This window comes from Lonchura striata, chromosome 1, assembly GCF_046129695.1.
Source record: "Lonchura striata isolate bLonStr1 chromosome 1, bLonStr1.mat, whole genome shotgun sequence".
Lineage (NCBI taxonomy): Eukaryota > Metazoa > Chordata > Aves > Passeriformes > Estrildidae > Lonchura > Lonchura striata.
Window position 1 is genome coordinate 116,008,509 of NC_134603.1, and position 23,292 is coordinate 116,031,800.

At 37.8% G+C, this 23,292-nt stretch overlaps 1 protein-coding gene across 1 annotated transcript in view; it reads left to right on the forward strand.

The window, feature by feature from the left end:
- GADL1 (glutamate decarboxylase like 1) overlaps positions 1–23,292 on the forward strand; it is an 81,717-nt gene that overhangs the window by 24,087 nt on the left and 34,338 nt on the right. Inside the window, exons 9-13 of the mRNA XM_021525866.2 lie at positions 2,510–2,626; positions 8,747–8,811; positions 9,048–9,129; positions 15,982–16,181; positions 20,375–20,426. Coding sequence (XP_021381541.1) covers positions 2,510–2,626; positions 8,747–8,811; positions 9,048–9,129; positions 15,982–16,181; positions 20,375–20,426 — 516 coding nt within the window. The remainder of the gene's footprint in view (positions 1–2,509; positions 2,627–8,746; positions 8,812–9,047; positions 9,130–15,981; positions 16,182–20,374; positions 20,427–23,292) is intronic.

Genomic DNA, 23,292 nt, shown 5'->3' on the forward strand with positions numbered 1-23,292 from the left:
AATTCTGTCTTGGGAAATATGCCTTTGTGGCTGATAGAAAAGCCAAGGCAGTCCTGTCCTGTCCTGCACTGGCATGGCCACCACAGCTTACAGTAAGTCCTGATTTGGATAAATTTTCTACCAAACAATCATCTTTAATTTGAATTTCATGCTGGATAGCATAGCTGTTGATACATGGGGCCCCTAATGACCTAGCAAACTCCCTTTTTTGCCTCTTTCTCTACTTTGCATTTTCTGAGAATGATAACCTGTACTTTACTCATTTGAGCAAGCTGGGGGGAAAAAGGGACTGAAATAAAATAAAGCAATAGAAAACAGGCTTGCAGGAGAACCAACTCTTTGCTTTTACAAAAACAGTATTCTTGTTTGTTCTTGTAATAATACATGTCATGGTCATTTGAAAAATATCATCTGGCATTTGTGATTTTTTTGAAAAGGTCAACGTCAGTATGGTACCCCACAATTTAAAAACAAATGTTCTATATTAAAATGCTCTACTTGCAGGAAAACAGGATTTCACTTGCATTTTAAAGGAAGTTACAGGTTTTCATTTAATCAGCGCTTCAGTGTGTCTGTCCAACTATGTCTGTTACAACTTTTACAGAAGGGTGCTTCAGTGAATTGCAGTAAACATTCTAATGACACCAGACAACAGAGGATGTATTTGCTAGTGACTGAAGCACAAAATGATCACTGAATATGAAAGGCGAGAGTCTTCTCTTTACAGAGAACTTAGGCAGGAAGATTAGTTTAACTATATTGTCAAGAGTAATAAAAATGTAATTCCCTTCTTTGTGGGAAAAGTAAAATGGTAGCAATTACTAGAATTTGTAGATATCTGAGATTTGTCCCCGTATTCAGTTGTGTTACCAATTGGCTGCTTGAGATCCTTTGACTTTGATGTAGCTGTGGGGCAAAATTGCTGAGAACACTAATAGAAAATAGATGCATTGGATACATCTTTGCCTCACTTGCAAGTGTTCCATAGTCAAGATTCAGGCTGATTTGTAAGTTTGATTAATTATTGTGGTAGCTTTTACTCAGAATAAATGACCAAGAAGTGAATTAAAGGCTGTTAAGTCTTTGTGAATGTATGGGATTAATTTAAGTTCATTCCAGTGTTACTTTTCACTACTTTGGCCATTTGTAAAGAAAATCTAAAATACAAATAAATCATAATTATGTACCATTCTAACAGTCCTCTACATGGTAAAGAAGTATAAAACTGTCTGAGTGTAAATGTGATATAAGCCTGTCTGTCTCTGCAGATGCTTAAAGTAGAAACACTTATATAAAAAGAAAAAAGAAAAAAATATATTGGATTTCAGCTGGGTGAAGACTCAAGGAAGACTTGTGTGGAGTCAAACCGATTGTCTGATTGTTTGAAACTGATTTTTCAAACTGATGTCTGATTTCACTAAAGCTCCATTGAGTTACACACTTACATCATCCGACAGATCTAATTCACTGCAAATGAACTTCAGTCATCCCAGCTTGTACAGTTTAATAACACCTTTAGTGTCTCTGCAGTAAGCGTGTTGTCATTCTGTAGGCCACATGCTGAGCCATGCAGAGCAGCTCTTTCAGCAGTGAGACTGTGCAGGCATTGCTTGGGCAGAGACCCTCAATTTCATGGAGCTGTTACAGCCTCCACCCATTCTTTTCATTGCTGCAGTTTCTCCTCCCAAGCAGACCTGACACAGATCTCCAAGGGTCTGGGAGCTGGAATGCTGCTAGCTGAAGGGAAGCAAGGATGGATGGCTATCTGTGGCTGTCCGAGACCCCAAGCTGACAAAAGCTTTCCTTATCCCACCTGACTGACCCTAACACCATCGGAGATTTCCAGCGGTCTCTCTCCTTACATTCTGTTACCGTCTACAGCCCTTCTTCTTTCCCAGACAGGAGCTGGAGCAAGGGAATAGCATTGAGCTGTAGGTCAGGTGTGGCATCAGACAGTGGTGACTGTCCCTGTCATGGTGTGCACCAATGTGGCTGAAGGCAAATCACATTCCTTAGCTGAAATTTCCTCTTCATCAAGCAGAGAACAGGGGTGTTGTAGAGACAGTGCAGGTGGAAACCCTAAAGGGATGAGCCCTTTCCTTGCATGGTAGTCTGCTGGCTGAGCTAATTGCTTCATTTTATCAGTCAGAATGACAGCATATATGGTAGTGAGATGTGAGAGACTGAGAATTGAAAATCAGTGTATAAAGAGAGATGTCATATCTGGTATGTTTTGATTTTGACAAAACTAGCATCTGTCAAAACAGTCTGAAGCTGCAGAAATCTGCCCTGGGATGGTGTTAAGTAGAAATGGAAAATACCTCTTTTTTAATTAAAAAAAAAAAAAAATCCAGCACTATTAAATGCAGTACCTTCTGCTGGGAAGCTAAAATGTGGATTGTCACATCTTTGTCCTACATTCCTAGATCTTTTTATACTTCTGCAAATATACAAGGAAGAGATGAGCAGTGCAAATGATAATTTTTTTTTGTTTTCAATCCTATTGCAGGGGTCAGCACCATTTCTTGTCTGTGCTACAGCAGGCACAACTGTGCTGGGAGCATTTGATCCTCTGGATAAAATTGCTGATATCTGTGAAAAGCATGGCCTCTGGTTTCATGTTGATGTGAGTTTCTATACTGAGTGGTTTTGTTTAGCGCTGCTTTTTTTATAATTGCTACTTTACTTTGATTGTTGATATTTCTTTTTTAGAAGTTGAGCTCTAATAACATTTCTTTTTCCTTGCACAGGGACCAGAAATACCTTCTGATTTTACTCTGTTACATATGCTGCAAAACAGCAAATAACTTGGTTCTGACAAGCAGCCAAAGCCATTTTGTTATTGTCAGGTTATATTTCAAAACTATTTGGTAATCAATTTCTTCTTGCTACTTCCTAAAAATGCTTCAAGAGTGATATACAAGCATAAGTTTTGATTCTCCTCACTTTCTGTTGGGAAATAGACACATTAGAATTATGATGTGGGGTTCATACAGGTTAAAAGAAAGGTGTGCTTATGACTCAACCAGTCATAAATTATTCTGTTTCATATTTATGGATTTGAATTTCCGGTATATGTCCTTACATTTTCCTAAATGGTTCAGAAATTTTTCTCTTTTTAAAAAAAATCTTTGTAATTTTAGGTTTGGATATGAAAATCCCTCTAGTGAATCTTTTTTGAATAATCACTGTCTTTTTATGACTTGAAAGAGTTAGCTGTAGATCTATTTTTCTAAAGATAGGCCACTTAATATTTTCTAAAATTGCATTCTCTTTATAATTGCAATGCCACAAATCCAAAACAGTTAGATTAAAAGTCATGGAGTAGTAAAAGAATCTGGAGCAATATTTGTGGAGATTTCCAGAACAAGCTCTAAATTTCTGAAGTGTTTTTATAATGCTAAGTATCTAAATAAAGATCCTGTAGGCAGTGATGCATGTTTCAAATGATTGTCTCACAGATATTAATAAATAAAGTCACTGTACGTGTGAGTCAAGAGTTTTCTTATATTCTTGGAGATAAATATGTAGAATTTAGGCCTGATAATTAAAATGTCTACCAAACCTCCTCTTGGCTGTGTGCTGCTGAGAAGAACTCATCAGATTTTCAGCAGGAATGTAACACTCCTGTTACACAACTCTCTTGTGTATCTGTGTATAGGTGGTGGAGAGAGGGATGTGGTTGGAATCTGTGTTGGACCTTAGGTGAGTCAAACAGATGTGGCTGGAGCCATCTCCAGTGGCTCTAGGAGAGCAGTGAGCAGTCTCCCTGTAGCTGAACTAAAATATGGGATAAGCCTGAGTCTTGTTCTGATCTGTAGCGAGTTGTTAGTGCTTTGAAAAGAACTAACTTTATTCTTCTGATTTTACCTCATGTTAAACTAAGGTAAAAATGTCCAGATTATCTTTAAGTTATTTGCTGTTTTGAAATTACTGTAGTTGTGAGATGTTAATTGTTTCTAGTAGAAGGAAAAATGTCCAGTAATAAATTTGGTTTACAGTCTGGAGTATGAGTTCTCTTAAGATGTGATTCATGTTATGAGCCTCTCAGTGGTTCTCAGAAGTTCTATCAGTATTTTCTCTATTTTTCACACTATGTAAAGGGTTGGGTGGATGGCTGCTTCTCTATTTTTTAGTTCAAATCTTGTAGCTGTGTTTATAAGAGAACAGGATATAAGGAAAGACTGAAAGCTTTCCACAGAAGTGACATCAGGCACACATGTACATACAAGGGTGCTTTGACAAAATGAGCAGACTGTGATTCTTAGTGTAGCATTTTTTCCTTCACAGCACCACTAGAAATAGATTTACTGAAATTGTGTGTGAACAGGTGCAGTGAGACTGGGTCTCTGCCATTCAGAAAAAATATAAGAAACACACAGAAGAATTAGATTTTTTATTTTATTTAATTTTTCTTTTCATTTAAAGCAAGAACACCTCCTATCCCTATAGGATCAAATGTAATATTTTTGAAATCTTCGAGAATCTACAGTCTGCTGAAAGGCCTGGCTTCTTGTTGAATGATTTACACATTATGCAGTCTAACAAGTGTGTACTGCTGTTTATGCCTGCTGTAACTTTGAAGGCAAAAAAGTACAGTACAATTAAAACAAAGAGTAAAATCCAGGTAAAGTTCTGTCTAATTTAGGGCTTTTCATGTATCATGGATAAGCATTGGGATTATCTACTGTAAGTGCTCTCACAAGCTGTTACTAAGAATATCTTATATGAATGTCAGTGGTGTTATTTCCAGATTTACATTGATTTATCTAATTTCAGAATATTTTCTGATCCCAAAAATTGATGTGTTTGCCTTATGGAGGCTCTTTTCATTAAATATGAAATGATAAAGCTTATGATTCTTAGGAAGGGCAAAAGGGAGAATGTCAACAGAAATTCACTAAGCTTCAGGAAGATAAATTTCAATAAAGTCAGAAATAGTAGATAAGCTCTGACATGAAGACAAACCAGACAGGAAAAGCGAGTTAAGGAAAATGTTTTAAGATAATACCAGTAGGTCCAAACTGCCCTAGCAGTCAACCTGTTCAGTCAAGCCTAAGAGCAGAGGCTATACCAAGTTTATTTTGTTCACATTATAGCATTCCAGTTGCTTATTGTATTTTAACCTGCATCTCTAATGCTTTTCTTAATAACTTGTTTTGTATCATCAATATGCCCTCCAGCATTTGTGTATGTCATGTATTGTCTTCACGTAGCTTTAAATGCTATGTGTGAGTATTTTTTCCCTGATGGTCCTGACTTTGACTATTTCTTTTTCCTATTATTAGGCCAGTAGAGAAAATCAGACTTGACCTATTAGCCCATGCTTAGGTAATTAGCTTAATCAGGCAGTGCACACTGTGATTCCCATCATTCAGCTGTATGTGATTTGTTGCATATGAAACAGAAATTTTCTTGTACCTTGTTACCAATTACATTGTGTGGGACACAGATTGATAAGAGTCATGTTTTGACCTACCCTGCCTTGTTCTCAGCTGGATTTGTCTTAAACAAAATGTGTCATTCTAGTTTGATCTTCCTGCCCTCCTTCTGTAGTCCTCCTTGGATGGAGGAGAAACAGTCAGCTTCACTGCCTCTTTGCAATAACTCATCAAAAAGCCAGAGAAATGTGCTAAGCTGCAGTTCTTGCAGTGAGTGAAAACGTGGCTAGAAAACCATTCCCACTGAGCAGTTACCAGTGGTTCTCTGAAAGGGGAAAAACATTTGAGAAGGATTCCTCAAAGGTCTGTCTTAGGGTAGAAATCATCTGGTATTTGTGTTAAATTAACTTGGATGAAAAAGAATCCGCTGACAAATTTGAAAATGACATAAGACTTCTGACAAAAGCAGTGGGAGGACAGGATTAGAAATCAAAGGGGTTGTGACAATTTGGAGAAAAAAGTGGAAAAACTAGGCTACAGTTCAATAAAGATAGAATTCTAAGCTGAAGTAATAATCAAGTACACAAACATAGGCTGGGGAGTGTTGCTTAGATAGCAGATCTTTACTGTAAAGCCCAGATATTTTTCTAGTTCACAAACCAGTGATGTTTTCAAATAGAGTTAAATACTTTTCAGAATTGGATAAAGGAGGTGAATAAAATGATTCTTTCTTTCTGCTTCACATGCCATCTGCTTTATCTAAATTTTGTCCAAATAAAAAGGTGTAGCTCAGGAAGGCCCTACAGGAGAAAGATTAGAAAATGGGAAAGTGATGTAGATAAACAGAATCATATTTATAAATTATGACCAGTGAGGAAAGATGGAAAGCACTGATGTTATTTAAACTAGAAAAGACAAATAAACAGAACATTATATTCTACAGAAGCTTTAAAAGGTGCTGCTAAAGGAAAAGGACTAATCTGTTCCCCTGACCACTGGAGATGTGACAAGTAGTAACATTGTTTAGGACTGACACTTTAAATTAAAAAGGTGTTATTCCTGTTACAAATTAAGTGGTTAAATTGTGCAGCCTCCATCATTAGAGAGGCCTTTAAAACCAGACAGAGCCAGTGATTCTCAGTCTTCTTAAATGCCTTCTTATTCATGATGGAGGGATTTTTTGTTGTTCTTGTTTGTTTGGGTTTTTTGATGCTTTTTTTTTTTTGTGTGTGTGTGTTTTTTGGGTATCATTGTTTGTTGTTATTGCTGGTTTGAGGTTTTTTTGTTTTGGTGGTTTTTTTTTTTTTTTTTTTTTTTTTTTCCCCAGCCCTGGATCCTTGCTCTTTGAATTGGGTAAAGAAACATGGATCGCAAATTCATCTTATATTGCTGTGGCTCAAGGAGAGTAATATTATTTCTGTCATCTAGATCTCCAGGAGTATTTTGTTTAAAAAAGGCAAAAAGTAGGGCAAATAATGCTGTGGAGGTAGCAATTGCTGGTCTCTCTCTGCATTTTATTTTTCATTTCAATGCGAAAAAGTACAGATGTAATTGATTCATTGATCAATAAACTCTAAAAATGATGTGGTTGAGAGAAATGAGAGGAGTATGGCTAGTCTTGTCTTGGGTGTGGCACACTATTGAGATGACCTCTCAACTGCCTTTCTAGTCCTGTTTTTCACAGTGTGAGAATGTCAACCTTTTCCAACACAGAACTTTTGCATGCAAATGTTGTAAAAATTATTTTATTCTAACAGGTTGTTTATAAATTGTGAAAATCAGAGAATAACTTAACGACTGTTTTGACTTTATAGAATCACAGAACGAGAGGAATAAAATTTGTCTCTGAATAGGAAGTTCAGTTTGATTGTCATCCCATAGCATGGCAAATTTGGACTAGCTGGATAAAAAAAGTTGCAAGTCATGGTGCTGCAGGATTACCATGAATTTTGAGGCAAAATAATTTCCTATCCTAGGTCCCACCTGTAGTTTGTGCAGCAGCCCTTATCTCAGGAAGGATGTTGTGAGCATGACAATGTAAAATATTATGTGATCTGTTAATGTGTGCCATTAATGAGAATGACTTTTTAAGACAAGTTAATAACTTTCTCCTCCCTTGTGAGCCTTTGTCATCCTGTCTCCCAGAGATAGCTGATCCTGTTCCTAATATATGGCCTGTCTAGCAAATACCCATGATAAATTCATGCATCGACTATCACATTTTTTATTTCAAGGAAATCAGAACCCAAACAAGCATATATTTTCTATGCTTAGCTCAGGAATCTTTACATCAGTGATTTTCTTTTTCCTTAGAATTTTTTTTAAATAAACTGAGTCCAAATATTTTGTGAACTGATGTATTTTGTGTGTCTCTGAAGAGCTTTGCTTGCTTTACAGGTAGTTTGCTTAAGTGCATTCTGCCTTCATTAATATTGAAAATAGCTTAATATATTTATTTATCTAGCAGTAACTGCTCAAATGCGCTGTGTGACATGTTTAGTGTTTGCATGATCTCCTCACCTTTCCATTGCGGATAAATGTTATTGTTTGGGAGTTGAAGGGTCACAGCACCTGATGATCCTTTCAGAATTCATGAAAAAGTATCACATTCCCTGACTCAGGCTGTCCAGAAATTAAACTTGTATAATGAAACATTTATAGTCCCCGGAGAGACACATCTGCCAAAGGTATAGCCCAAAGATAGGTGCCTAGATTAGATGGAAGTAAATGAGTTTCAGTGGAGAGCTCCTCACTACAGAGAAGGTCTAAGTGACTCTTAGAGTACACACTTATTTCTTAAATGAGCTGAGGGATCCTTACGTTTTTTTAGCTCCTTTGGGTTGCTGGTGACAGAAATGCTGCTATTGCCCACTGACAGACTTTGCTTTTCATATCTCTGCAAAATCTGAGCCCAGCCTTTGCAATTGCCAGAGATTATCATTGTCCACTGTTTCCCCTGTGAAATTCTCAGAAAGGAGTTGGCTAACAGGAAGATGTGCAAAATGGAGCTTTCTGCTGTCACTCATAGTTTGAGGCTGGGGGAAAGGAAGCAACACATTTTGGTATCAGGAGTGAGTCTGGTTATGCAAGGCCATTTCAGTTCATTGCCTTTGCTTACACAGAAGGGCCACTCTGGTTTGTGGCTCATGTTCTGGCACAGACCACAACCTCCTCTATTTCAGGCATAGCCCCAGGCTGCCATCTTTATTTCAGGAGATGTAACTAAAGGCAAAATTTAGCCCACTGACCACGTAGTAAACTAAGTTTTAAATGAGATAAGACACCTTTAGAAATTATTGGTTGAAGTATTATCAAAATAACTTTATACAAATAATATTTTCTTGGGTCTATAAATGTTCCAACAGGCTTCTTGGGGTGGCTCAGCTTTGATATCAAAGAAGCATCGCAGACTTCTTCATGGTATCCACAGGTAAGTCAATTTAATCCACTTACTAGGGATTGAGGTGGAAATTATGTGGCCTGTTGGCTTCCATAAGTGCTGCATTTTTAAAAATAGTTGGAGAGATTTCTGAACCTGAGGTGGGAGTGGGTGTATGGGAAATCTGATTTGTCTGCTTGGATTGTGTTTGGTCTTTTTTGATTCTTATGTACCCATGATTATAGATGCAATTTTCACCTCCCTTTCTCCATTTGTGATTTTTGCAGGGCTGATTCTGTTGCCTGGAATCCCCATAAAATGCTGTTGGCAGGAATCCAGTGCTGTGCTCTTCTGGTGAAAGACAACACTGTAAGCCCTCCTGACCCTGTTTTTTTTTTTTTTTTTTTTTTTATATTTTTTAAAATTTTTTTTGGTATTCTAATAAGCTGTCATTGCTGTAATATGAAAGTGGAAATAATTAGAAAACAGCTGAAAGTCAGTTTTACTATACTACAGTACAAAGACTGAATTCTCTTATTTTGAATTTCACCACTTAATCAATTACTAAGGGGTGAATAAAAGAGAAGGATGAAAATTATTCAAGTCACTGTACTCACAAGTGGTCAAATTTAGCAGCTGGTGCCCTTGCTAGTTAACTTCTGCACGTAATTTGCATTCAGAATGGAGTATTTCATCACCTGGGCCTGACACACTTAAACACTCAGCTTGTCAAAGCCCTCAGAATAGCTGCCATCCACGGGGACTGCAGCAGTGCTGTGTCTGTTTAAGGCAGGCAGAGCTCATTTCACATCCCCTTGTGCGAGAGGGAGCACCAGAGTGGGAGAGGGATGGGAGTCAGAGCACATCCAGGTGAAGGTGCTGAGCCTTCTCTCTACACTCTACCAGTTCTTCCTCATCAGCAGCGTAATTTAGACTTCCCAAAAGCCATGACTAATTTAAAGGTCTAGCAGGAAAACAACAGAGCTCTAATCTCAAGATGTCTTTGCAATGTAGCAAAAATCCCTTCTTGAGTCTTTGTGGAATTCTTTTATCTTAAAAAAAAAAAAAACAAAAAACAAAACAACAACCAAACAAACAGTAAGAGCTTAATTATTTCAAACTTCATTTAAAAATCAGACCTGGTAAAATTTATGCCAACTGCCCACCATTATGGGTGAGTATTACCTTATACTCCATAGGTTATAACCTCACTGAACCTCACCATGATATTGAGCCCCTGAGGTTTGCATCACTATTTTGTGGCCGTGGTTTGTAAATTGCTTTTATAAATCTCTGTCAAAACAACTGATACGTTCTATTTAGTTGCTGGGACTACTATCCATGTGATTTGTTACGAATCTCTGTTGGTAAGAACTGATAAGGACCAAAGAGCATAGTTGCTAATCAGCAGTCTCTTGGAGCTGATTGTTCTAGGTCAGGGGTGAGACCTGGCAGAACAGCAAGGAGAAGTGTGCCACCTCATTTCCTTAGAGCCTGTGGGAATGAAGAGGATTAGATTTCAGGGTTACCATCCATCACTTTATCTTTATTCCAAGCTGAAAAACAAACAGAATAAAACTATTGACTAAGATGAATGCAGTGTCTTAAATGCAGACTTGGGAAGATTTCAATACTGTATTTTTAACTAATTAGGCCCAGTACATAGATATTGCCCCAAGTAATGATTAGGCTACTTGGACTGAATAGTGGAAATTTCTCAGGAAGAAAAAGGAAAGAAATGTAGATGATTGAACTCTTCTAGCTGCTCTAGCTTTTCGAGTCATTTTATGAAAACTGTTCCAACTTCAGGTCTCTGGCAGCCTTTTTGTAGTTCCCTTCAGTGCAGTGTAAGGTCTGGTAGAGTGATCCTATTCCCCTTTTAAACCACTGCTAGGCACTATTGTGTTAGAAATACTTGTCAAGTTGAATCTTAGGTCTTTGAGGGGTGAAAACCGAGGTATTATGAATCGCAGCATCAGATCCTGTTGTACCGTGAGACATGTTCTGGAATGCAGAAGATTTGTCTCCATGGAGAAGAAAGGTCATTTTACTCTGTGTCTAAATCCTGGAAAATTGACTCTTACTCATTCTATGTATGTGCCAGTGAAGTCTTTATATGCAAACAGACACACATACAGATTTGGGTACTTTCTTACTAACTAGCTGGAATATAAATCCTTAAGAAAAAAAGATCAAATGCATATTTGAGACACTTTGACAGAAAAGTGTTGATTTGCTTTGATCCTCTCCATACCAGAACAGGCAGCTGAAACCAGTTTTCCATTAAAAATGCTATTTTTGCACCAGTGAGAGAAGGGAAAAATACATATATCAGTTTCTCACTTGGGAGCTTGTTCCACTTCTCCTAAAGTACATAAATACCTATGGCTAAGATGAAGCACGTTTATATGGGAACACAATTCCTTCACACCCTGGTTAGGATGCACCAGTGGAAACTGGATGCTGAGATGTGAGCTGGAAGAGTCTGACACACACTGCTTTGTGAATGAATGTTCAAGGAACCTCAGGTAGATTCTGAAATTCTGAATTCTCCAAGAATTCAAAACAGCAAAATATTAAAATGAATGTTAAGTCCCATTTGTGGATTACCCTATCTCCCTTTGAAAGAAAGGAAGTGTTAAGGAAGTGTTGTTAGCTGATCTTCCCATTTTCTTTGAGATCTGTTTGGAAATTGTGGAATACTTCAGAATTACCCTTAGTTGATTATAAGTGAGCAAATTAATCCCCTTCAGTTTTTCTTGTTCACATGCATGCTTTCTGTATGAAAGATAATCTTCTGAAGTTGGGATCACATTTCAGTTGTTCTGGCAACACTGTAATTTTTCATTAACATAGATAATAGTGGCTTTTTTTTTTGTTTGGGTTTTAGTTTTTCCATATTTCTTCAATGGGGTTTAGCAGTGTTAGTATATTTAAGACACTGCCACTGACTTGTTAGAATGAAACATTATAATTAAATATTTTCCTGTACAGATTAAAAAAAAACCTGAAAAAAATATTAACTGCAGTGAAATGCTGATAAAAGAGTATCTTCCAGCCTTAGTGAAACAAAATTGGAATATTTCCAAGGAAGGTAGGCATAGAAAAGAGATATAAGTGTTTGACTTGATTTGAAGAGAGAAGCAATTTCACCAAAGGGAAAGAAAAATTGGCTATTCCATTGTAAAAGCTCAGATCAATGGTTGTAGTTCTTCAGTGCTTAAAGTACTCAAGAATTGCTCATCAATTCCTTTTTCACTGCCATGCCCTGCGTAACTTTCATCACTTCTTCAAGGTAGTCTTAGTCAGAAAACACTGCTATTGCTGAGTCATGATTGCAGTGGCTGTTTAAACACAAAGCTCGATGGACCAATAAATCTCAAAACATTGATGAAGTCAGTTTTGGTCTTATATGTTCTCAGAATGCTAGGAATTGGTGCTGGGTTGTACATACTCCCTTAAAAACCAAAGAGTTACTCCAATTTGTCCTTGCTGTCATCCATATCTGTGTGAATATTATCTTTACATAAAGAGAGAACTACTGAACTACGAGTGCCAAAGTTCTGTGACTCGTGAGAATGAAGTTTAGGTTTAATTTAGGTAATTAGCAATCAGTTCTAGGTGATAAGCAGAATATTAACTTATTAGTTAAGAAAAAAGTGTCAATGAAATCCCATTTTAGTAAGAATATAATTGATTAAGGTGATGATGGTACCCATCCACATGTAATCTCTTCCTCAGCATTTGCAATATCATGGAGACATTTACCTCCCTGGTTCCCCTCCAGGACAGTTGCAGGAAATGCTCTATTCTCATTGCTTTTGTTTGGGTTTAATACAACTGAGAGCTCCTTCTCACCTCTTGAAACAAATTGCTATAGTTTGCTTTTGCAAACTGCACTGCTTTTGACAATTTTCAAATATGCTATTCAAAAGATTGTCCTTAATGCCTCAGAAGAGGCAAATCAGGGAGAGACTTGTCTTAGGGAAAAATATATTTTATTAATGCAATTGAAATTCACTTTTGACTAGCAATGGAAACGGAAAGAGATCAGAAGACTTGCTGTAGGTAAGTATGTTCAGTGAGAAAAATATATTGAATTATGAATTTGGAGCTCTTGCTTTCAGTATCAATATTTTTTCATCAATTTGCTATTAAAACATGCAAAAAACTCTACATAGATTTCATCAAAATCAAAAGCTCTGAAACTTCATAGTGGACTGGGGCCTCTATGAAAATAGTATTTTCATTTCCTAAACTTTAACTGACTATAAGGCTGAAAACTTGCATTAGAAAAGGGTAGAAAGATAAAAGATGATGAAGAAAGAAATTCAAAGTTGTCCAATGGGGCAGTTCTAATGAAACTTTTGCAACTCTCCTGAACAAATGTAGCAGCTCAGTTAGTGTGTGGAAAAATGTTGGGATCTTGTTGAGACTGAGAACACTGAGGTAGAAAGCATATTTAAAGCCTATTTCTTTCTTTTTTCTTCTATTTTTTCATAATTTGACTAGGAAAATCGAGATGCTTTTTTTGTCTTTTATTCCCTTTCTTTTCCCTTCTCTTTTTCCTTCCCCTTCTAGAATATTTTTCTCTTTCTCACAAAGGGTGATTTTTGTTTTTTTCCTCTCTGCTGTAGTGACTTGCAGGAGGATGTCACTATACTTGCATCTGGAGATTGATAGCATCAGTATGTTCAGCAGGATTTCTTGAGCATGTTGCATTCTTAGTAAGATAAGCAGGTGGAAAAGGATCATCAAACCACATTGTATTGTCAGCTTCAGATGCACTAGGAGACGAGCACAGTACCTCAGTACCTGCCTTTTTTTTTTTTTTTGAATGACCCACATTACCAACAATACAAACTGACTTAGGGCCATCAAAATATTTGTTGCATTTTTCCTCTAGAGCATTTTAAAATACTATGTAACTCTGCAAATGTCCTGTGATCTTAAGTGAACTTCTCAGTATTTTGTAATATTGCCAACTGCATTTAGGTTTCTTGTGATAAACAATGGTTACTGTTTATCAGGTGACAGGCATGAGGGGAACTACTATTCTGTGGCATCCTCTATTGTGCAGCTGCAGTGCATTCTGAAAAGGCAGAAGATAGTGCCACATTGATCAGCCCTGCTGTACACTCACTGCAGATATGTTATTCAACATTTTAAGTCAGTGAGAGACAAAGCAATTAGTTTAAATTTGTGGTTGTTGATGCCTTTTTGCTTATTTTTCTTTTTTAAACACCATGTCTAGTAAACTTGGTATTCTCCTGAAAGTAAAGGTATGCAGGTCTAAATGAATAGAGTGCAATATCTCGACAGAAGGACCCCTGTTTCTTGTTGTACAGCTGCGAGCCAGAGGAAAAAAAACTGTAAAAAACCTCAAAATATGGGTGCCTCAGTGCTTGACTGTTCTGTCATTTCTAGTGTTACCTTCTTGCTTTTCTTTATTTGAGAAAATTGGAGAGTAGGTGTTATAATTGTATATGCTGCAAAACACTGCATCCATCATTGGCTTTCCAGCTGTGCTGCAGTTGCACGCTATCACTGCAAAGGGAGAGCAGACAGAGACCCTTTTTTCCCCCAAGCAGTCATAAAAGCTATCTTTTCACCAGGCTGAACGTGCTGCTCCTGTGACTAAAGTCTTTAGACAGAATTTGCTGTACTTTTATAAAATATTACAATGGGATTGTCAAACCCTTACAGAAGTTGTAGAGAAACCTTGGTGGTGTTCTTCTTTTATGCTCTATAAATAGGTGTGTAGATGGGGTTTTTTATTTGCTTTGCTTTTTTGGAGGGAATTGAAATCTAGGAGTGAGGCAGAGTTATTCTGTGTATACCAGTCTATTAATTATTTTTTTTTTTGTTTGACCTTTTTACTCCATTTTATTGCCAGCCCCAAAGTCATAAGTAGGATATTGGAATGAAGATCAAGAAATGTACCTCTGTTGTGGGAATATAACACTTTGATTAAGACTGATATCAGACAATGTGCCATTTCAAAATCAGACTTGCAGCAGATGCAGAGAAAAGGGTGAAATGAGAAACGCTTTTTTTGTTTGCTCAAATTGAAGAGTGAGATTGAATTGGAAAATGAGTTGTGCTCTTCTTAACACTGAGAGATCGGTGTTTCCTGTCTCCTGGGACCCTTGTAGGGCCACCCTCATCTCTGCTCATGTAATCTGCTTTCTGCCAGCCCTTCTCTCTACTTCATAGTTTTACAGAGTATATTTGATATTTCATCCTTCAGCCAACAGCTGGCTCTTCTATGGCTCTTCTCTTCCTCTGCACCTTTAAATCTGTAACAGCCTCTGTGCTTTCTGTTTCCCAGCCTTGTTCTCGGCTGGAACCTGCCACATGACTCATTAATCTTTGTCTGTTTTATGCTGCTCATCTCTGCCCATGTTGCCCTTCAGAAGCTGTAGGCTGGAGACTCCTGAATAAAAATAATTTTATTTAGAAATCATGATTAACATATGTGAAAGTATATTTTCTTAGGTTTAATTTCAAATGCTACATTTGTCTGAAATGTGAAGGAGAAAAAAATTGGGTTGTACTAATCTCCTTGTGGATTTTCTGCTCAAGCAGCCAGCCTATGCTAAATCCACAGTGACTATTTGCCAGTAAGGGCTAAACATTTATTTCTTTGGGCTAAAATCTTCCCTACCTGCAACTAACCAAAGCAGGAACGGATTGAGCCATTTGTGAACATGTAAGAAGTTCCTCAGGGGCTGCTCTTGATCATGGTGCTTATAATGCCAATACTGTGGGTTTAGTCCCTATATGAGCCATTTATTTGGATTGGACTCAATGATCCTTGTGGGTCCCTTCCAGCTTAAAATACTCTGTGATTCTGGGATCTAAAAACTAGACCAGTAGACATAGGTGTCTCCTTCTTCTCTCTTTCCCATCCATATATGTTTTAGGGCAACTGTTTCTGTGGTACCCACTCTCATGATTTCTTGAGATCTGAGTCAAAATTCCTCTTCAACCTGCTGCTCTTTCATGACATTATGAAGAAAATAATCATAAATAAATGTTGGTTGTCAGTGTGAATTCACTGACTTTAGGCTCATCCGGGGTTCTTATCCACCATAATGGTATCTTGCATATCCAGGTATGTTTTAATAAGCATTTGATACAGACAAGAAAAGAAAGGCTTTGGCTTGTGAGGAGATTTGAAAATGCTTATCACCAGTTGAAGTCTGTGTTTCCTCACAGGGCCTCCTGAAGAAGTGCTACTCTGCCGAGGCTGCGTACCTGTTCCAGCAGGATAAGTTCTACGATGTCAGCTATGACACTGGGGACAAGTCCATTCAGTGCAGCAGGCGTCCGGATGCATTCAAGTTCTGGCTGATGTGGAAAGCATTGGGAACTACGGGCCTTGAGGAGAGAGTGAACAGGGCACTGGCTTTGGCAAGGTACCACCTCACTGTTTTGAGTGTGTCTAGTCTGTTTGATTGGCTGAAATATTGGCACTGCTGATACTCCATATCCTGGAACATGCCCCACTGTTACATTTTGCCTCTATGCTTTTGTTTGTGTATAATAGGAGGAACTAATAGCAATAAGAATTAATGTTATTACATTTACTACAATATTTAATAGTAGTTATTGCTTTTAGCAATAAGTATAAATGTTGGTAAACAAGGAAGTCAAAATTAGGCTATCAGTTTATATAGTAGAACATTTATGTTACCTAACTATGCACATAGGACAGAGTTACTAAAACACTTTCTTTTAGTTCAACTGTGTGTTCTGGTATTGTAAAAGAAGTTCTATGTGCCAGAATCCAAGCTGTGTCTGGCAAGAACCAAAGTTTTCTGTTAATGTCATTCCTTGTGAAAGAGAAAATGCAAAAAAACTGATCATGGGGAACTCATATGAGGATGCTGTGTTAATATTACTATCTAATAGAGCTGTAGGAAAGCAATATTGTTCTGTCATACTTGAGTGGTTTTTCTCAAGTTTGTTCAAGTTCTTAATGCTTTCAGTATGTTCTGTTAGGGATTGAAACATCTTTTTCTTGTGATCTTCCCCACACCCGCCCACTTCAATTTCATTAGGTTTTCGGTCTTTCCAAACTGAGTTCACAAGTGAATTCAGCAAAATTCTTGGTAGAAGAATAAAGTGGTGGTGATGTCTTCATTTCCAGGAAGAGACTTCCATAAACATGTGGTTTTCTCTTCTCTTAGAAGAAATTATTTTGAAATAAGATAACGGCTCATTAAAAAGTTCACTTTAAGTAAAATGTTTGTTCAGAATTTATACAGCACAAAGCACAATGAAAACTACACCAAACTAGGTACACACTGCCTTAAGTCAAATAATTGCTATTGACATTTTACTTTTTATATAAAATAACAAGTAGAAAAGAATTTAATGTTTACTTCAATCAAAATTAAAGGAATAGTCTGATTCTAATGAAGTTACTTAAGAGAAATGAAAAAAATTAAAATGCCCCTGACCGAAACCCAGAGTGGATTTGAAAGGAATAAAAAGAAAGAACCAAAACCAGTGGAACCAAAAAAAATTGTGACTTTTTCTCTATTTTATTTCTTTGAAGCCACTCAGTTTTTTGACTGGTTATATCTTTTCTTAATATGTTCTGCTTAAATTGCACCTTGTTTTTGTTGCAAAGCATTGCACTGTTCTTTGTTTGTTCAAGGTAAGTAATTCTTTTCCCTATCAGTAGGAGAATTCAGCCTTATCAAGATCACTGGCCAAGGTCATTTGACTGACTGTGTAGTGATTAATGACCTTTCTGGGATCAATATTTCTGTTCAACATTAGGATTCAGATGGTAACACTTCTAAGGAGTGACTGGCTTGTCTTTTCTGGCTTTTGGTTTGTTTTTCCATTGGGATGAAATTTAATTTTTAGACTATATCTAATGAAATAGATTCTTCACAGTGGTGGCATTACCATCTTGAGTTTGCATGGACGTAAACACTGTACCAGGTTTATCAACTACTCAGCTGTGAAGGCTTTCTCATTTGTTACATTGGATGTTACTTCAATTGCAAGAGTAGTATTTCAGTGTTCCTGAACACAGACCTGGATTAATTCTGGAATTAGTCCACTGGCTATAGAATTTAAGGGCAATTTTTTTTTTGTTTTGTTTTGTTTTGTTTTGGGTTTTCTTTTGTTTTGCTTGTAGCCAAGCAGAGCTGCAAAGATTTTAGGGCAATTGCAGGCATGTATTTCTGATGCACCAAACTTTGCCTATTGACTATTCCAGTAGTATCTTCTTGTTCTGGCGACGAATCATGCTTTCAGGGTATTAAATATCCCAGGATCATTGTGATGATGTCTATTTGGAAAGGCTTGCTTTTTAAATATGCAGAGCATTCCACTGATTGCTTCAGATTTTTTTGTGTATTTTCTTTCCCTCCATTATCTTTGATGTAGGGATGTTGCCTTATAAAGTACATTAAAAAGAAAAGAGACATAAACTGCTTTTAGAATACAGCTATAGCTACTACATAAGCACCTCTGCATTTTATGCTTCAGCTTCTTTGGAGTTTTTCTGCCTGTTTCCTCTTCTGACACCCACTGTTAGCAGACATATGTCTACTTTCACGGCAGATCTCCACCCCTCATTTTCTGCAAGGCTTAATCACAGCAAATGACATTTCTCTGTGTACTTTGGTCTTCACTGAGACTCAAGCCCCTCTAACATACTACAATTGTGACATGATAATAAAACTTTGCTGTCAGCTGTGGAGAGATGCACAAAGTAAATTGCTCCACTGCCGTCAAATGATCCTGGCAAGATAAATCATGGGCAATGGATTTTCTAATGGTTGCCTTCTTAGGTTATTGGCAGTGTAGTTAAGAACATGATTAACAGTGTTGTGAGCCTGACTGACACCAGGTAGTCTATGTCAGATTTTATACCTAGGTGATATAAAATAAAGGCACTTGAGGTAAGAGAGAAAGATATTAAACATTGCAAAATTGCTCTAACATTTCAAGACCTTAAATAAAAAAGAAAAGAGAAAGCATAGGTTTTGCTTTCATAATTTATTAAAAGAAAAAATTAATTGAAGGCCACTGCTATATGAGTAGCTTACTGATGTTGCTGAATATTGGTTTTATGGCACAGACAAGAATCTTGTTATAAGCAGGACAGAACTAGCAAGCTTGTTTGACATAAAATAATTACCTTACAGATACTCATGTCTCTCAGCCTGAGGAGTAGTGTGGACATTAACAGCCAGATAGCAAACAAGTGCACACGGATCTGAACAGTGGTGGCAGAAAAAAACAGAACTGTGACTTGCTCCAGGGAGAGGAAACTCCTCCCCAGTGCACAGCACAGTTTCTGAGCTGTGTGCTCTGGGCACTGGTCCTCCACTGCAGTGGAGCCTGTGCTGGGAGGCAGTGAGTCACAGGCACAGCACTTGGGAATGATAAACAGCACGACAGCTCCCCAGGCACTCTTTGGAAAAATGTGTGCCATCGAGGGGATTGCTTATTGCTTGCCCAGCCAGCCTGTTTCTGCAGCAGGTCTGCTGAGGAGAAGGCGTTGCAGAGACAACTGTGCTAGAGGTGTTTCTGCTGGGGGCAAGAGCCAGGTGTGTGGGTAGACCAAGGGAGGTTATTCTCACATAATTTCTCTTTTTCACCAAAAAGAATTAGTAGTGTGATGACCAGTAATGCAGCTTCAGACAGGAAAATGCCAAATAGTGAATGCAGAAGAACAGATTTGTGCACAATCAGTAGTTTGACTGTCAGGTTTACTAATGTTGGACAGCAATATCTTCATGTAAAAGACTAAAATTTTGTTGGAATGGAAAAGCACTGTGAATTTGTTGAAATTTTTCTTTGTGAGGCTTTGATGAGGGGAGAAGAGAGAATTCCCATCTATGTCCTCTTTGCTTCAGAATTCCTGTGTGATGTGTGCCATGGCGGAGTTGTGGTCATGTTTTAAAAAACTGTGTAAATGGAAGCTGTTTGTATCCAAAATTTTCATTCAAACCCACCTCTCCATTGAAGGTTTCTGTGTTTTTCATGCATGGCAGGTGAGAAAGAAAAGAAATTCCAATTTTCATACTCTGTTAGCATGGGAGGTCCAGGGATTGTTGTACATAAGCAGTGGCCCACTGAGTGGAAAGTTGCATTGTTGTACTGTGTGGAGTGTGGGCAGTGCTGGGAAAATTGCTGAGCTTGAAGTACGTTCAAATTTTAAAATTCTGGGCTAAGCTAAGAGATCCTGGTGATAGTAGAATGCAAGAGGTCTCAGAGTGACCATGAAATAACATGGCAGCCCAGCACTGGCACTTGAGAACAAGGGATAGAGGTATTAATTTGCAGTGGGAAAGTTCACAACCTGATGCAAATAGGATCAATTTGTGCCATGTGGCTCTGCTGAAAATCTCTGCCTGAGGACAGAATTTGGCTTCTCCTCAGTGCATCTTGGCTGGCTGTAGCCTTCTTTTGTTTCCCTGAACTGATAGCTATTACATTTTCACAGCAGGTAGAAATGAGGTTTAACTCTGCTCTTTTCTAAGTGTGGAAAAAACCCAAAAAATACGAAAAAAAGACCCTGTTTTTGCTGTTGTCTCTGTGTATTGTTCTATGCTTTAAAACCCTGATTTTTAAATTACAGGTATCTAGTGGAGGAAATTAAAAAAAGAGAGGGATTCCAGCTTCTTTTAGAGGTAAGTGAAAAGAGAACTGAACTGTTGTTGTTATTGTTAAGAAGTGTCAATTTTTTGATTTTGTTCTTTTTAGTCAATTACCAACTTGTGTATGAAGTATCTTATCTAGGTAAGTTTTTGTATTGGAGGTCCACAGATATGATTGAACACACATAACATGGGCTGTGTTTCCCTACCATCATTCTACCTAATTTCTTAGCTTCTGGTCCTCTATTGCCTCAGGGGGTGTAGATGGAGCACTTTTCTGTGAGAGCTAAGAGGCTGGCTGTAGAAAAGCAGTGCTTGCCAGAACTACAAATAAGATTGTGTGATGGATGGAAAAATAGTTTGATCCTAAAAATGGACTTTTCATTGTTAAAGTCCATATTTTTCCCCTCATTCTACTTCAACTACTATCTTCTTAAAAACTACCCAAAACTTGTGTCTTTCCCTTATTTTACTACACCTGTCAGCTTATTTTCTGTTTGGAGATCTTGCTTGGGGGAGGGTGGGTGAAGGGAATAGAGCTTATGTACTGTTTTTCCACCTGTCCTCAGCTCTTTGGTTAATGATGCTGATATTGGAGGATGTTGCAAAGACCTGTCATTTTTATAAAAAACCTTTTGCATTGCTGAAAGAATACTTGTATGAGAGACAGGCAGCTCTGTGGGATCAGGGGGAAGAGAGTACCTGAAGAAGGATGGGAAATGGAATAAGCACCACCATGAGCATCCCAGGTTAGGCTAGACAAAATACAAATATTGAAAAATATTTTATACTATTCATACAATGTAAACTTTTCTCTTTAACTTTGAAAACTGCTGATCACTTGAAGAATTTTAGTCCATCAGCACAGGATGGGGTCAGTAAAGAGGCAAGTCTGTTAAAAGCTGTCCATTTCTTGTTGTTGTAGACCTTAGCAAAGAGCCCAGATCTGCTGTAGATGTGAAAACTCTTGGTAAGAGCAGAAGCTGCTGTGTAGTTCCTGCAGGAATGGGACACCTGGATCTAAAGTGGGTTTGAAAAGAGTGTTGTAGTATGAGAAAGAAGTTGAGCTTCTTGAGTTCTATGAGTTTTTCCATGAATTGAGAAGTTGAGAGGGTTAAGCAAGTTTTCAGTAGTGCAGGGGGATAAGCAATGAGAATTCAAGGAAAAGATGCTATGAGACAGTGAGGCCCAGCTGTGCAAGACCTCTCTGAAGGCAAGATGGGCTTCAGACAAGGATTTTAAGAAGATGATCCTCTGATACATGAAGTGAGGAAAAACCTGTAATGAGAATTGCTCTATGGCCTGTAAATGCCACTTGTGCTTGAGTCATCTTGAACTCTTCTGTGGTATAATTACTTACTTGGTTGGATAAGACCCATGACAAAATAACCAGAAATAGAGTGTGAAGCATGGCTGGGGGTAGTTTTCTAGGATGAATGGTATTTTAAGAGGGCAATGATGTGTTTGATGTGTGAAAGGAAACTGATATTATCAAGAAGGCAATAGAGGCAATGGCAATATGGTAATGTATGCTGTCTGCTATCTGTCTGCTCCTGTCATCTGATTTTAAATAGTTTTGCAATAAACCCTGTAACACAGAGCTAGTCCTTGGTCTTATGGGGAAGATGCTGCCTTTTCAGAGTCTGTTTACATGTGTACTCACAGCAAGCTCTTTGGGAGAAGAAATGGCACTTTAAGAACTGATCTTTAATCCAGCAACAGCACATGGCAGGTTTGAAGCTCAGTTCCTGCTGACAATGGTATTCTTCTTGATGATTTCATTGTCTTTAATGCATCCTTTGAATGACACAGAAAATTATATGAGCAGCTCTCAGAGGCCTTTCGTGGAAGAATGTGTCTCAGCTGGTGGGATCTCCTAGTTCAGGAGGCTGCCTGGGATTGTAATAGCAGCCACATCCACAGTGGGGCTAAGTGACGGTGTGACTCAGCTGCCAAGCCCCCTTTTAACAGTGTTTTTTTCTTTCCACTGGTACTGATGAGGATGGCATGTGGGAGAGGAATGGGGTGTGCGAGTTCACAATCCAAATTATCATAATCCATATTATAATTGAGTTGCCATCTGAATGCTGTGCTGCAAATAGTGGAGGTCAAGATTGCCTTAGTGATTTATGGATTGTGTGGGATGGGATCAGAAGGTGTATCTATTCCTCATATTACTGTTCTCTTTACAGGTAAACAAGACAATAGTTCCAAGTTAGCAGGAAATGTATAGACATTGGGCTGGCATGCTGGGAACATTTTCTCAATCATATATGATACAGAAACCTCATAAGCACCAAATACCTTATTTTATAATGCATGGTGCGCAGCCACTTTTGCTGGGAGCCTTGCAGCTAACTCTGCTGAGTTTAAAGGCAAAATTTCCCTGGAGAGAAGAAAAGTTTCAGTCTTTGCTCAAAAGGCCTGCTTAGATATTAGACAAGATACATTCAGGATATGGTGCACACCCTGAAAGGGGTCTTGAGATTCTTATAAAATGTGAAAATTGAGAAATTCAGCATTAACTCCAGCACTGTATAGCATGCTCTATGATATGAGAGGAGATTGGCATTATTCAGTAGAAAAATGACAAGGTGTCAAAGTGTTAAATGGTCACAAAAAATAAGTTTTTGTGTTTCATATAAAAGGCATAATTGGAAATTTCCATTTAAAAACCCCAAAACACTTAAAAGTAAATGTACTCTTTTAAGTTGCTTCAAATACGAATTCTGCAAGTTACCTTTCTGTGCCTCTCTCATACTTTTTCTAGCCAAAGTTTTTTACTGAGCAAAACAGAGTTAAGATGGATATAAGAGGAAGAAATTAAAAAAGAGCCCCTGGCAACAGGAGGAGGAACGGATGATATGAAAAATTATTTCTAGTTTCAAAAAAAAGGAAA